This window comes from Protopterus annectens, chromosome 17.part0 (assembly GCF_019279795.1).
Source record: "Protopterus annectens isolate FY-2018-M chromosome 17.part0, PAN1.0, whole genome shotgun sequence".
Lineage (NCBI taxonomy): Eukaryota > Metazoa > Chordata > Ceratodontiformes > Protopteridae > Protopterus > Protopterus annectens.
Window position 1 is genome coordinate 131,227,400 of NC_056751.1, and position 13,681 is coordinate 131,241,080.

General features: G+C 38.9%; 1 protein-coding gene across 6 annotated transcripts in view; it reads left to right on the forward strand.

Annotated features, from left to right (window-relative positions):
• The window catches only part of CDC14B (cell division cycle 14B), a 2,772,169-nt gene that overhangs the window by 1,439,893 nt on the left and 1,318,595 nt on the right, over positions 1 to 13,681 (forward strand). For all 6 annotated transcript variants that reach the window (XM_044059784.1, XM_044059788.1, XM_044059789.1 and 3 more), the window contains one exon: positions 8,877 to 9,107. In XM_044059784.1, the coding sequence (XP_043915719.1) occupies positions 8,877 to 9,107 (231 nt within the window). The remainder of the gene's footprint in view (positions 1 to 8,876; positions 9,108 to 13,681) is intronic.

The following is a 13,681-nucleotide window of genomic DNA, read 5'->3' on the forward strand; positions in this document are numbered from 1 at the left end:
TTTTAATATATATGTATATATATATATATATATATATATATATATATATATAAAACCATTGTTTGCATACAGTGCAACTGTTAAAGCTATTACTGAAAAATATTGAAGTATTTTGATACATTTGGCGGATAAGAATTTTTTACAGTAAATGTGGCTGCCATTTTGTTTGTATAAGAATTATTACTTTTAGATGTGTATTACTGCAGTAGATCTCTGGGAAATACAGCAAGATGCTGTTTGGTTGTTGAATCTCATCCAGGAAAGAGGTTTTATTCCAGCTGCATAGAAGGAGGCAGTGATATACTGGTAATATAAGGAGAGGACTGGCGACTTGGAATATTTTTCATAAGGAAAACGAGGGAATAGATAGAAATGGGAACATTGACATTGAGATAATAAGATACTGGTACCAGATGCACATTGGAGGGAAATTAAAGATATGGAGAAAATTAAGGGGTACCAACTAGATAGGAACCTGGTATGGGAGTATCGGGCCTATAAAGGAAATGGAAAAAGAATGGGAAGTTAGAAGAGACAGTATAAATCACACGTCAACAGAGGGATGGAGGAAAAGTTGAAGAAAGGGAAATGAACACAATGTTGAAGGATATCTTTAGAAGGAAATTGGAAGAGAGAGGATAGCAGATTACACAAGAATTTAAAAAAAATGGTACAGCTACCTAGATAAATAATGAAAGCAACAAAGTTCGGGATCTTTGCCTGGAATTATCTACACAAGTATGTCTCCCGCCCCAAAAAACTAGCTAGAGTTTTGCTTGCCACCATTGTTGTATGTGGGAGATGTGCTAGAGAGAGAGAGAGTGTAACCTTGATGCCATGTCTTAAGATTGTGGAAAATACAAGTGAGACCTTGGACAATCGCTTCATAAAAAGAGAATGAATTAAGGGATAGTCACTAAAAATATTTACTCCTAGGATTTAAGGAACTGACACTGGATGGTCAAAATGAAATGAAAGGATTAGTAATGACAATAGAAAAGAAAGCTATATTTAAAAAAAATGGAAGAGACAGGTAGGACCTAAATAAAGACAGAAAGCATGCTGAGAAACCTGTTGCAGTAGGAGCAGGACATTTTTAAAAGATGTGAAGGCTGGTTAGATGAAGGACCACCGGTAGAGATGGTCCAGAATATATTTTGAGGGCAAAGTGGGGCACAGCTAGGATAAGAACAGTGAATCATTTGGCTAAAGTCTAGCAATACCATAAAGAAGCTATAGAATGTAGGCTCTAAGGGACCAATCTGAAGAAAATGCAATAAAAAAACTTAAGAATGCAAGATGATAAAGACTCCTGGAAAGAGGAATTAAAAGTATTAAGGCTCAGATATGGTAAAGAGGCATAACATACTGCGGAGAACTTCAAGGTGAGAGAAAGGAAGATAACCTGAATCCTCTGAGAAGATCATTTCAAGTATGGAACATTGGAGAAAGATCATAAAAATGGATGTGGGGCACATCAAGAGAGAGAGATTTATGTAGTTAAGTTTGGTTTAACTTGGTTTTAAACAAGATTATGTAAAAATTACAATTGGAAGTGAATTACTGTTGTCAGGATTTAACTCTCTCTCTCTCTCTCTCTCACACACACACACACACACACACACACACACACACACACACACACACACACACACACACACTCAGGGAATATTAAAAATTAAATATTTTTTCAGTAAAGCAAGTAGTTAATGACTCACTGAAATAAAAACAGGCACCACCAGTCATGTGGATTGCCAAATGTTGTTAAATATAAATGTAATAAAGGGCATTTGTTTGTCAAAAAAGTTTACTACATAAACAGCCCAGTTACACCATCTAATGGGTTGATTAGCATGTTAAGGGTATTTGTGACTTAAAAGATATTGTCTTTTAGGTTCATAAGTTGGTACTGGGCTATCTGCCCGAAGGCATATATTAGCCCAGCCATGTTGTGCGGTATTCACCGCCCCTTTAGTAGTTCCCTAGACCCTTGTACTGTCAGCTATTTCCCTTGGCCCCTATCTAGTAGTGCTGTAGGTGTGATCCCCGGTGTGAACTTTGTTACCCATCCACTCATCAAGGTTCCTGTTGAACAGTGATAGTGAGGGGCTGTGTTTTTATGTAGATTGGGACCCTGTTCCATAGTAAGAGAAGTCTCTGCGAAGGGAATCTATCCCTCCAGCATGTTCTATTCATTGTTGTGTTGAGGTTTTTATCCCTAGAGCATGTAGCTCGAGTAGATTTGGTTTTGCTAAGATGGAGCATGTTCAACAATTCTGGGTTGGACATGGCTCTGTACGTTAGAGATCGCCTCTGAGAAAGCGGTATGCAACAGAGAACAGTCTTAGTTTTTTCAATCGTGCTGCATAGGGCAACTGTTTGAAGCCAGTAATCCTCTTGGTTAGGTACCTCTGTGGTCTCTCCAGCTGCCGGAGATGTCTAGCCAGGTACATTCCAATTGTTGCATTGTACTCAATAATGGGTCTGATGAGTGAAGAGTAGAGGGGCACCATTACATCCTTAGATCTTGATGCGAACCCTTTCGTGATCTGATGGGTCACATAGAAGGATTTTCAAACCACTTTGGCAACATGGTTATCAAAGGAAAACTGACTATCTACTTGGATCCCTAGATCCCTTATTTCTTCTTCAGATTTCAGGGGATTACCTCCTATGTTGTAGTTTGCGGGTACTCTGTTTTTTCCAGAGGGGATTACTACGCATTTTTTTGCATTTAGCTTGAGACCATGGCTTTGACACCATGCCTCAGTCTCATTTAGGCCCTTCTGGAGGATCTCCATGTCGGAACCTGAGGCTCTATTATAGCACCCAGTTTGCAGTCGTCTGCAAACTTAGTCAGCCACAGCCCTTCCTGGCTTGCCTGTACTTCTTAAAGCATGCTTTCCATACTTCTGTTTTATTAATACCGCAGCTAGAGCCTGAGCTCGCCATGACTGAAAACAAAAGGGGTGGTATATTTGTCCACCCTGTCCAGCATTTTATAGGTTCATAGGCAAATACTAGGCTAGCTGCCCTTGCAGGCTTTTTTAAGCCTAGCTAATTTCCGTTTTTGCGCTCAAAATAACCAATTCCATTTTGTTATAAATTGGCCTTATTCCGTGGTTGAGAATTTTATGCTATGCTTAAAAATTACTGGGACCATCCCATAGATAGATTGAGGGGGACCCATGCTTGAGGTAAAGGATTTAGGAGCATAATCTGTCCATTATTAGTACAGGGGGCAGTCCTGGGGTAGGTTTTCTGTTTCCCATCCATAGATCTAAGTTGCTGTTGAATATGGACAATAATGAACTTTTTTTATTTGAATGAGGAGTCTGTTCCACAGCAACTGGCTCCTCTGTGAGATATGCCTGTCCTTCCAAACCTTTCTGTTGATGTTGCAGGAGAGGGTTAGATCCCCTAAACCCAAATATTTCTGATGCCATTTTGACTTGCTGATATGCAGTAAATCCATCATTATTGGGTCAGAGGATACTTTGTATCCCAGACACAGATCACTTCTTAAGAGTCTGTAGGATACAGAGTACACTGATAATTCTTTGAGTTGGTCTATGTGGGACCTTTTGTTTTGGCCCTTTATCCTCTCAATAAGGTGTCTCTGTGGGTGTTGCAGTTGTTGCATGTGTCTTGGCAAATACATGCCAGAGAGGTTGTTCTAGTCCTCGATTCCCCTAATGAGGGCAGAGTAAAGAGGGTCAGTGACATCCCAACATTTCGGCACAATCTCTTTGTTTATGAAATGTGCAGTATAAAGAACTTCCTTGCAATAGACACATGTTTTTCAAAAGGTCACTGTCCACATAAGTTCCCAAATCCTGAATGTGTCTGTTCTTAGAGGCATATTGTTAAAGTGGTACTTCCCTGGGGTAATGGACTTCCCAAGTGATACAATAATGCATTTTTGGCATTTAGTTTTAGCCCCATGATTTTGGCACCAGTTGTTTGTATGGGATAAACCTTCATGCATAATGGGCAAAGCATTTGGCACCAGTTACTTAATTGGGACAAGCCTTCATGCAGGATGGCTAAGACTTTTTGGGATTCATTTACTTGCTGCTAGCTTGCAGTCATCTGCAAGCCTAGCTAGAGCCCTTTGGTATTGGCTTTTACTTCAGAAACGTAGATGCCAAGCAGGAGGTTCTCCACACAGAGCCCTGGGTAACTCCACTGGTAGCTGGTTTCTTTTTGTATGAAGCTTCACCTTTTCATTTATCTGCATTCCATCTGTGAGCCAGTTGACAGTCCAGTTGATGACATAGGGGTTTATTGCCAGTTTGTTTAGCTTTTCTACTTTGCCTGAGTGAGGATTTGTGTCAGAGGCTTTGGCTGGTTTGAGGTGATAGATATTGTGTAAATTAAAATGCTTTCCCCCAATGTACTGTGTGTACAGTGAAAGGAAATGTGCAAGGCCAAACAGTTTTCAAAATAATATGCTTGCTTTGCAAGAACAGTTATGTTCAGCTTAGATATTAATAACATATAGCTGGGGGCAATACTATAAATGCATCCTGTTCTAGAAAAAATGGAAGTTGACTTTCTTGGCTTTCAGATGCAGAATTAAATAAATAAAATGCAGACAGGTCAAGTGACACAAAGATGACATGGAGAAACTTTTGTGAAGTCTTCAGATACAGCGTGAACCAAAAAAGGGCATGAAATAACCATGGGCTTTTTCATGACACAGACAGAAGCCAGAAGAACAATTCACAAGGACATTAAAAATAACATTGGTTGAAAAGAGTATGTAAACTGGACAGTATGTTTCATTCGGGGTTGACGTTTTAGATTGTGTGCCTTAGTCTATTCATCTGTCTAGCTGTGTTATAATAGAATTGAAATAGCTCTGACAGAATTAACTGTTTGGCAAGAATTTGTTCTGAGACAAATAACAGATACAGCAGTACGGAGTTTGTCTGGTCTACATTTGGACATTTTCTTCAGAGGCAAAATAAAGACCTCTGCTTGGCATTTCTTCAGAAAAGAAAGAGAGAGATTTCTTCATGAAGTATGCAGTGTGCACTATTTTGCCTTCATCCATTGCTTTGGTGACCTTTTAAAAAAAAAAAAAAGTCCATTAGGTTGCATGAGCATAACTTGCCCTTAAATTTAAACTGAGAGGGGTCCTGTGTTTGGAGGTTCCTTAATTCTTGCTTGAGTAATTCCTTTATAAGTTTTTCCATGGCTTTGTATATGAGGCTGGTTAGATTTATTTGTCTGTAATTGCCTGGGTCAGTAGCAAGTCATCCCTTTGTAATGGAATTACTGTAGATGTTCTCCCTTTGCGTGGTACAAAGCCTGTATGGAGGCTGAGATTGAACAGTTAGGAATGTGGCTAAATTGTGCTTCATGCTGTTTAAGTTGCATACATGGATATTGTCAGGATCCATCAGTGCAGTATTTTTAGCTTTTGATGGCACTTGTAAAAGTTAGTCTTATGGGATAGCTTTAGGTTAGCCAGTTTCCAGTATATCCTGAGGGAAAGACTGAGGGGAGATGTAAAGGTAGAGTTAGTTGTAGGCCAGTAGGCTTGTTAGATCTTCAGCCTTAGTATAGGTAACATCGTTGACGATCAGCTCAACTCATTGCTGTGTTGTATTTTTGAGATTACGAACATAATTATAAAATGCCATGTGAGCATGGAAGCTATCTCTGGTTTCAGATTTGTTTGAAGGAGACTGCTTATGGTCAGACCTAACAAGTGATCAAGATGAAGAATGTTGGAAGATTTTCCCATAGTGATAACAATCTAGTTGGGTACATTAATTGTTACAGGGCATTTGTATTAGCTAAGTTTTATGTTGGTAAATGTCAGTTCATTAAGGCTAATAATGTATTAACACTTGTGATATAAATGTTAAATTTGGAAAACTCTTTGCTAAACACAGTCTGAATTTAGAATTTTAAAAGTTATAAAAGGTACAGATTAGAACATGTGTCTTTGGGAACTTTGGGAACAACTGCCCTACTGTCTTTTATAGGTACCATTAATAGAAACCGCAATAACAGTAACCTCTCATCTGCTCTCTTTATCGACCTCTCAAAAGCTTTTGACATGGTCAACCATGCCCTTCTCATCAACATTCTAAATCCCTCTCCTTTGACTGTCAGACTATTAAATGGTTTAGGTCTTATCTGAGCAATAGGCAACAAGCAGTTCTCTGGCAAAACAACATATCATCCCTTCAGCCAGTTACCCTCGGAGTCCCTCAAGGCTCTATTCTAGGACCACTTCTCTTTTCACTATTTATCAATGAACTCCACACAGCAATCCCCCAAACCACCTGCATACAATACGCATATGATTCTACGCTAGTATGCACAGCAAACTCCCCCTCAGAACTACATTCTCTAACCCAGAAAGTATTTAACATAGTAGAAACATGGTTTACAAATAGATGCCTCCTTCTCATTGCTAAAAAAAACTAAGCTCCTTCTCTTTACACCCACAAACAAATCTGCACACACAAACTTCTCTGTTTTTTCCAATAATGGTACTATTATACTCCGATGCAACCACTAAACTGCTAGGAATAACTATTGACAATAACCTGACTTTTGATAGCCACATAAATAATTCTATTAAAACTGTCAACAGAAAAATAGGCTCCTTATATAAGATCAAACCTTTCCTAACTCCTATAGCCAGAACCACAATTGCTCACTCACACTTAATCTCTACACTTCTGTACGCTTCACCCATATATACTAACCTAAAGAAAAATAATCTTACCAAGCTAGCAAATTCCTATAATTCCATTGCCAGATTTGCCACTGGCAACACCTTTAGAACTCACCACTGTCTTAATCTAAGGCAGCTAGGCTGGCTTGAACTTCAAAACCAATTGTTACTACCCCAACTCACCATTGCCCACAAGATTTTCTACCAACCCAACAGCACTCCTATTCTTTCCAATCTCATCCAGCCTTACAAAAATCTGAATTCCCTGCGCTCCTCTAAGAAACTGCTTGCTTGCATAGGCAAGTCTAATAACCTGGCTGGAGACTCTCTTTTTTTGTAACACAGTGGGAAAACACTGGAACCTACTGCCCAATGAAGTAACATTACTTTCTTCCTTGCCTCTCTTTAAACATAACCTCAAAAAAACACCTCCAAACACACTGGTTATGCCCCTGTAGCAAGCCTGACTAACCATTTCCCTTTACTAAGTATAGCTCCCTAAATTTCGAATTCCTACTATTCTCACTTAAATTACTAACACTCCTAATGCGTTTGTTACATACTAATTCCTTGAAAGATAGACTGATACTCTCAAATTTATATGCCAACAAACTCTCTCAAGTAGATTAATTACACTTAACTAACTTCTTTCTCTATCTTATTAATACTGGTTGTACAGCATACTTTCTATCTCTAAGCACAAGTCCTTGTTGTATTTTTATTAAAATCTTTTCTGTTAATTTCTACTTTTAATTCTTTAAGTTTTAATTTTTAATTTTTAATGTTGTAATTCTATAATTGCCGGACCTTTTCTCCCCGGGCCTCTACTGAAAATGGAAATTTATCCAGTTTGACTAGCCCGGTTAACAAATGTAAAATAAAATAAATAAATATTGTACAGAATTACTTTGGCAGTTGAAAGTAAATTCGGAAAACATACTCCATTTAAATGTTCATTTCAAAAGTGTGTATGACTCATTTTCATTTGCTATTTCACTGTATTGTGTTTGTTTTTTATATTGTGTGATTTTTAATATTTGTCATATAGCGTGTTGAATAATTTCTGATGGTGTTTAATTCGAGATTTGTAAGTTTGTATATTCTGAAGTCTGTTTAACATTACGACAAAATAGCCAAGTTTTGTAATAACATTTCTGCTTTTATTTTTTCCCATGCCTGGTAACTACCTGTAAATCATTTTTTTTTATCAGTTTAATTATGTATGTAAAACATTTACAGCTTTTTTCAGTACCTGTGTTGGTATGTCTTTAACTGTTGGGCTTAAACATTAGGAGAGTTTGTCACTTTCAGGACTGCTCTGTCAAGTAAGCTAGGCCCTATTATACCTCATTTGGCTTGGCAGGGATTTTATTGCAAACTTTCTTTGACTACAAGACCTTCCCAAGGACTTTTTCAGTGTGTTGCAGGAAACTATATTTTAGCAGCAGTTACCTACATTGTATTATGTTATATTATTAATTATAATAATAATAATTATTATTATAATTATTAATTATGTTGCTAATGACAATGTTGCAGTGGATGTCTTTTTCTGCATGTATCATAATGGTTTCACTTGCAGCTACAGAGAGAATTTGGGTTTGAAATGCAGCATTACCGTGTTTCTTCTAGTTTACTTTTCTTATCCTATGAGCACAGACTGTTTCATGCTTTACTTCACTGTATTTGCCTAGGTTTTGTGCTTATGAGCTAACTTGACATTTGTGTATTATACATACCTGCCCAGCTTTGCATTTATACAGTTTATACAGTTTATTTATACAGGGTGTTGTCAGTCATCAAAGACTAGACACCAGCTTATGAGGGATCTTGCATGGGTTTCAGGAGAAAAGAATGGAGGTGCAAAATACTTTTCCCTGATTCATAGTGAAGAATATTTCTGCATGAAAAATACATTTTTCTTTTTGTTAAAATTTGAAGTGTTCTAATACAGTATGCCATTGTGTAATGCAAATGCTGTGTACTTCATACATGTTTCATAATATGCTTTCATAAATGCATTTTTTGTGTGTTTAAATGAAAGCTATACAGTGTGCTTTTATGAATGTTGCATTTTTTTTCTGTTGCTTTATTGAGATTTTTTTCAGTTAAGACTTTTTGGATTATGTTTTTCTGAGTCAGTTGCAGCAAAAAGTAATGAGAGTGTTTATTTTAGGGTACCCTCGTCATGCTCCAGAAGCCTATTTTCCATACTTCAAAAAGCACAGTGTCACCACAATTGTTCGACTTAATAAGAAGATCTATGATGCCAGGCGGTTTACTGATGCAGGATTTGAGCACTATGATCTTTTCTTTGTAGATGGAAGCACACCTAATGATGCCATAGTAAAGAAATTTACAAATATCTGTGAAAATGTTGATGGCTGCATTGCTGTACATTGCAAAGGTATTAACTAAAATGTATTTATTTACATTGTTTTTTAAAATGTGCTCTCATTATGTAAAACAAATGATCTTGGTTGTAGCATACTAGTACCAGATTTACTGTCATGAAAATGTTCAGTGTAATGTTAAAACCCTTCCAGGCAAACTGGGTGTTACTGAAAGTCACGTCACTGATATGTGTTGTGTTAAGTCATAAATGCTTGTAGAAGGAGGTATGGTAGACTTCATCTTCTTAACAATATTGGTTTGCAGGCAGTTGTTTATCCTGTGCTTTATACAATCACTGAACAGCAGTAGTCAAACACAATACTTGAAGCATTCAGGGAAGTTTGCAAAATGAAAAATAAGTCTTGCCGTTCCCGTTTTGTTAGGTCTAGGATGATTTAGTCCATCCTCTTCAGAACCTTAGAACTTTGACAACATATTTGCATCAGCTCGGCACATAAAACTTTTCCAGGCATTGCCTAGGTCTATATTGCTGCGTGATGAGCTTGCAGAGTGAGATGCCCCCTGGCTTTAGAATTTTTTGTCTCTTCAAGAAAATGTCCTTAAATTTGCATGTTTTTCATTCTTGAAAGTGTGGTTATGGGTCACTGATGCACCACCTTCTGGCACTTAAAAGGTAATCATTCTTTTTTTATTAAACCATTCCCCTTACTGCAGGCTGTTGAATTTTATAGCACATGTACACTTGTTTCCGTTTTTTTTGAGTTGCACTTTCTTTTCAATAATCAAATTACTTCTGTCTCTAAAATTTGCTGTTGTGGTTTTCATTTCATTTCTTTTCTTTTCTGCATTTGTGCTACTTGTGTTCTGAATGGAACAGTCCTATGCGTTTAGAAAATTTGACTCCTGTAACCACAAGATTTTTCTTAAGGATAGGCATGTTCTTTGAGTTTTTGTTCATGTGCTGAACATTTTAAGGTTGGATTGCGATATTTTAAAGTCTTTGATATTCATAATCTTAAAGAAAAGGAAGATTAATCTGATTTTAAAGGGCTAGCTTCCGGGTGACTACAGTGCAATTGGTGTGGAGACTGTATGCTTTAGAGCGTAATCTAGAATTTCTTGACCAAACTAAACCACGGCCTTGACAGACCCTTGGTCTTCTAGGGATGCTTCCTCAGTGCCCTTTAAGAAACTTGAGACAGAGAGTCTGGTGTTTACAAGGTAGTGGTGAATGTTGTTGAAGGGTGCATCATATACTTGAAAAATATGACAGCTTTTCTCCTCTTTTTGAAAGTGGGTTCTGTAGGCTTTCTTCTTCTGTCAGCCATGTCCTTTTGCTGCACCTGTTTTGTTTGTTTTTGTGTAGCCACCCCATAACATAAGACATTAACTGCAGGTAGTTGAAGGATGACTTGCAAGTTCAGGTTAAAATGAGTACTGTCCTTTTCCTTTCTTCTTTGAAGATGAATGGGGGTACCTCACCGTTGCCCTCCTTTTCCCCACAGCCTTCTCATTAGGCACTGGTTTGCTGCCAGTTTTGACATGGGGGAGTATCTTGCAATCACCAGATTTGACACCAGCAAGGGACATTAATGTTGGCTTCGACAGATACTTTGTCTGTGCAGTTGCTTCTTTCAGTGTTGCCAGCACCCTTGATCATGTGTAAATTTATTCCTTAGGCTCTGAAGTCTCTCCTGGCCTTGGATTTTGGAGTCATGGTTGGTTTTGGCCTACATGCCCTTAGTGTCATTTAACATTCAGCCTCCTCTGCTTTTGAGCCTTTAATTTTAGAGTTCTTTAGTTCTAGTGACCTCACTGTAGTGGTGATAGTTGCGCAGTGTACATTGCCACTGTATGGGACTAGCACTGCTAGATTTGTGCCACTGTCCTAAAGAGAGTTTACAGCATCCAGTCATCATGTCAACATTGTATTCTTCTATGCTCTTGCCTTCTCTGATACAGAAGCTGTCATGTATCTTGTTGTGGCTGCCCTGTCTTACCAAGTCGGAGACAGGATCAGACCATCAGTAAAAAGTGTTGGGTGTAAGCCTTGATGATGTTTTACTTCAGCTTTCTTGGAACCTTCCTTACTGAGGAAGTGATGGAAGAAAACATACCAAAGGAAGCATGTTCACTTTAATCTGGAATCCCCAATGCTGAACGTAGCTATTCTTCCAATTCCCCCCCCCCCTTACTGATGTCCACAGGTTTAAAGGATCATAGAGTTGATAAAAAAAATTAAAAAAGGTTGGTAGCTGTGAATGTATTGTAGTTATAATGCATGCATCTGTAATTTTAATGTATGTATTAACTTCATTTACAAGTGGACTTGCAGAAGTGGAAGCATTTGTGGAAGATTTGATTATACCAAAATTATAGGAAGATATGAGGGTCAATATTTATAGCTAAAATAGGAACAGATACGGTTAAGACTGCTGTATAATCAATCAGAAGGGAAGTTTTCCGGAATAGATGGTATTCCTGTGGAAGTTGGGAGGGAATAAAGTGAAAGATATGGAAGTTGTTTAATGGTGTTTCGGGAGGTTGGGTAACAGCATCTTGGAAGAAAGATGTCTTCACCAAAGAGGATAAAGACCCATCAAATCCAACTTCATATAGACCCATTTTAATTTTAAATCATGATTATAGTGTGTTTGTCTGTAGTAGCTATGAGAATGGCAAAGATGATCCCAGAATTGATATATGGATAAGTGTTGCTTTGTGGAGGGGAGGCAAACATATGACAAATTTAATAAAGCAGTGATGATCTAGAAGTAGGCAATGTGTAGGAAAATGCTGCTATTCATAGGTGCATACTAGGCTATTGATCACTGAGGATCTTTAGAAGCCCATCCCTGTATTCCCTTGAAGTTTTTATCCCTTGTAATGCAAGTATGAATAACCCCAGTACCTGATAGAATATTTACCTGTTACACCCTTGATGTTCATCGTGTTTCACTGTTGCAGTCATGACTGTAGGGTTCTCCCCTGCCGGCAGGCAGTCCTCGGTCGGCCAGAATCCCTAAGTCTGGGTCCGGCGTCGGCTGTTCAGCCATGCTCCCTGACGTCAGAGTGCCAGGGTTACAAAGCTGACAGCCGATGCCATGTTCTCCAGTCTTTCTTGCCGTGTGGTGATAGCAGTTCGCAAGTGCCGGTCGGCTGACTCCTGACAATCTTTTCTGAACAAACTTCAGTCCGAAGACTTTCTTCTCCTACTCAAAGCTAAGTACCCGTTGAAACTTTTTCTTGCTCCAGTCCGATGTCAGAAAAAGTTAATAATTGTATTTCATGTGGGAAGCAAATACCTCATAAGGATTTTCATTCTTACTGTATTCCTTTCTTAGGGCCTGACCACGACGTAGCTAGTTGTTGGTTTTGTGCTAGATTCAATCAAAGTACAATTAAACGAAGGTATGATTTTGCATTTCATTACTTCGGTAGGCATTTTAATTACAAAATGTCATCGGATACGGTTCCGGCTACCGGAGTTCACAAAAGACGCAAGGACAAAGACAGGCCTCCGAGGTCCAAATCCAACGATATCGTACAAGCAGAGCCAGCTACAGGTTCGGCCGTCGTCAATGAGGTGCTTTTGCAGCCCCTGTCGTCGACCATTTCGGAACCGATGGCTGAAACGGACTCCTACGAGGAGCCAACTAGGCCTTTGAATATTTCTGTTGCAGGACCTTCGGACAATGCTCCTTCGGATGGGTCCGGAGCCACTGTGCAGGTACCGGCTTCCGAAGAGGTTTTCAGGCCTACTCAGCTTCTAATAAAGGCAAAGCCAAAGACTCCTTCCAAATCAAAGTCTGCAACACAGGCCTCTTCTGATCCGGCTCCCAAGTCACAGAAACAGTTACTTAAGTTGGCGGAGTACTTACTTACTATGATTAGGGGTTCACATCCCCCTCCAGATAAAAGGCCAAGGCAGGAAGTTTATTATGACTCCTCTGATCAGGCTTCTGTTTCTTCAGTTTCTTCTTCTGACCAGGAATATTCTTTCCCTCCTTATGAGGATTCTGATGCTGAGGAATCCTTTCCTTCAGCTTCTCCCCCTGAGGATTTCTCTTTTGGGGAAACTTTGCATGAAATGAGGGAACATTTCCACTGGGAAGGACAGGAGTATTCGGAATCTAAGAAAAGACTAAGGGATTTTCTTCTTCTTCCCCAACATAGACCCCTGGCTATTCCTCCCATTTTGGATTTTGTGGATGATGCTTTTTCGGAGGCTAACTTAACCCCTGACTCTTTTCCTCCTGCTCCTGTTAAGCCTGGCAGATATTACAGGGTTCCTGATTCCCACCAGTTTTTATACAAGAACCCTACTGCTGACCCTGAAACCATTTCTCAGGGTCTTAAGGGAGTTAAGGCCGCTTCTGCTAAAAACCCCATTCCCACTGAGAAGGATTCCAGATCTTTAGAAAGATGGGGCAAAAAAGTGTACACTTCTGCTACTTTATCTATTAGGGCTGTAAACTGTCAGTTTCATATGCTGAAATACCAGCAATTTCTCATGTCTGTCTTAAAACAAAAGCTAACTTCCATTTTCGCCCTTTTCGCCTGTGCAGATGATAAGGAATTACATGACTTAATGCATGCCACTGAACATGTTGGGAAGCCTGGTTT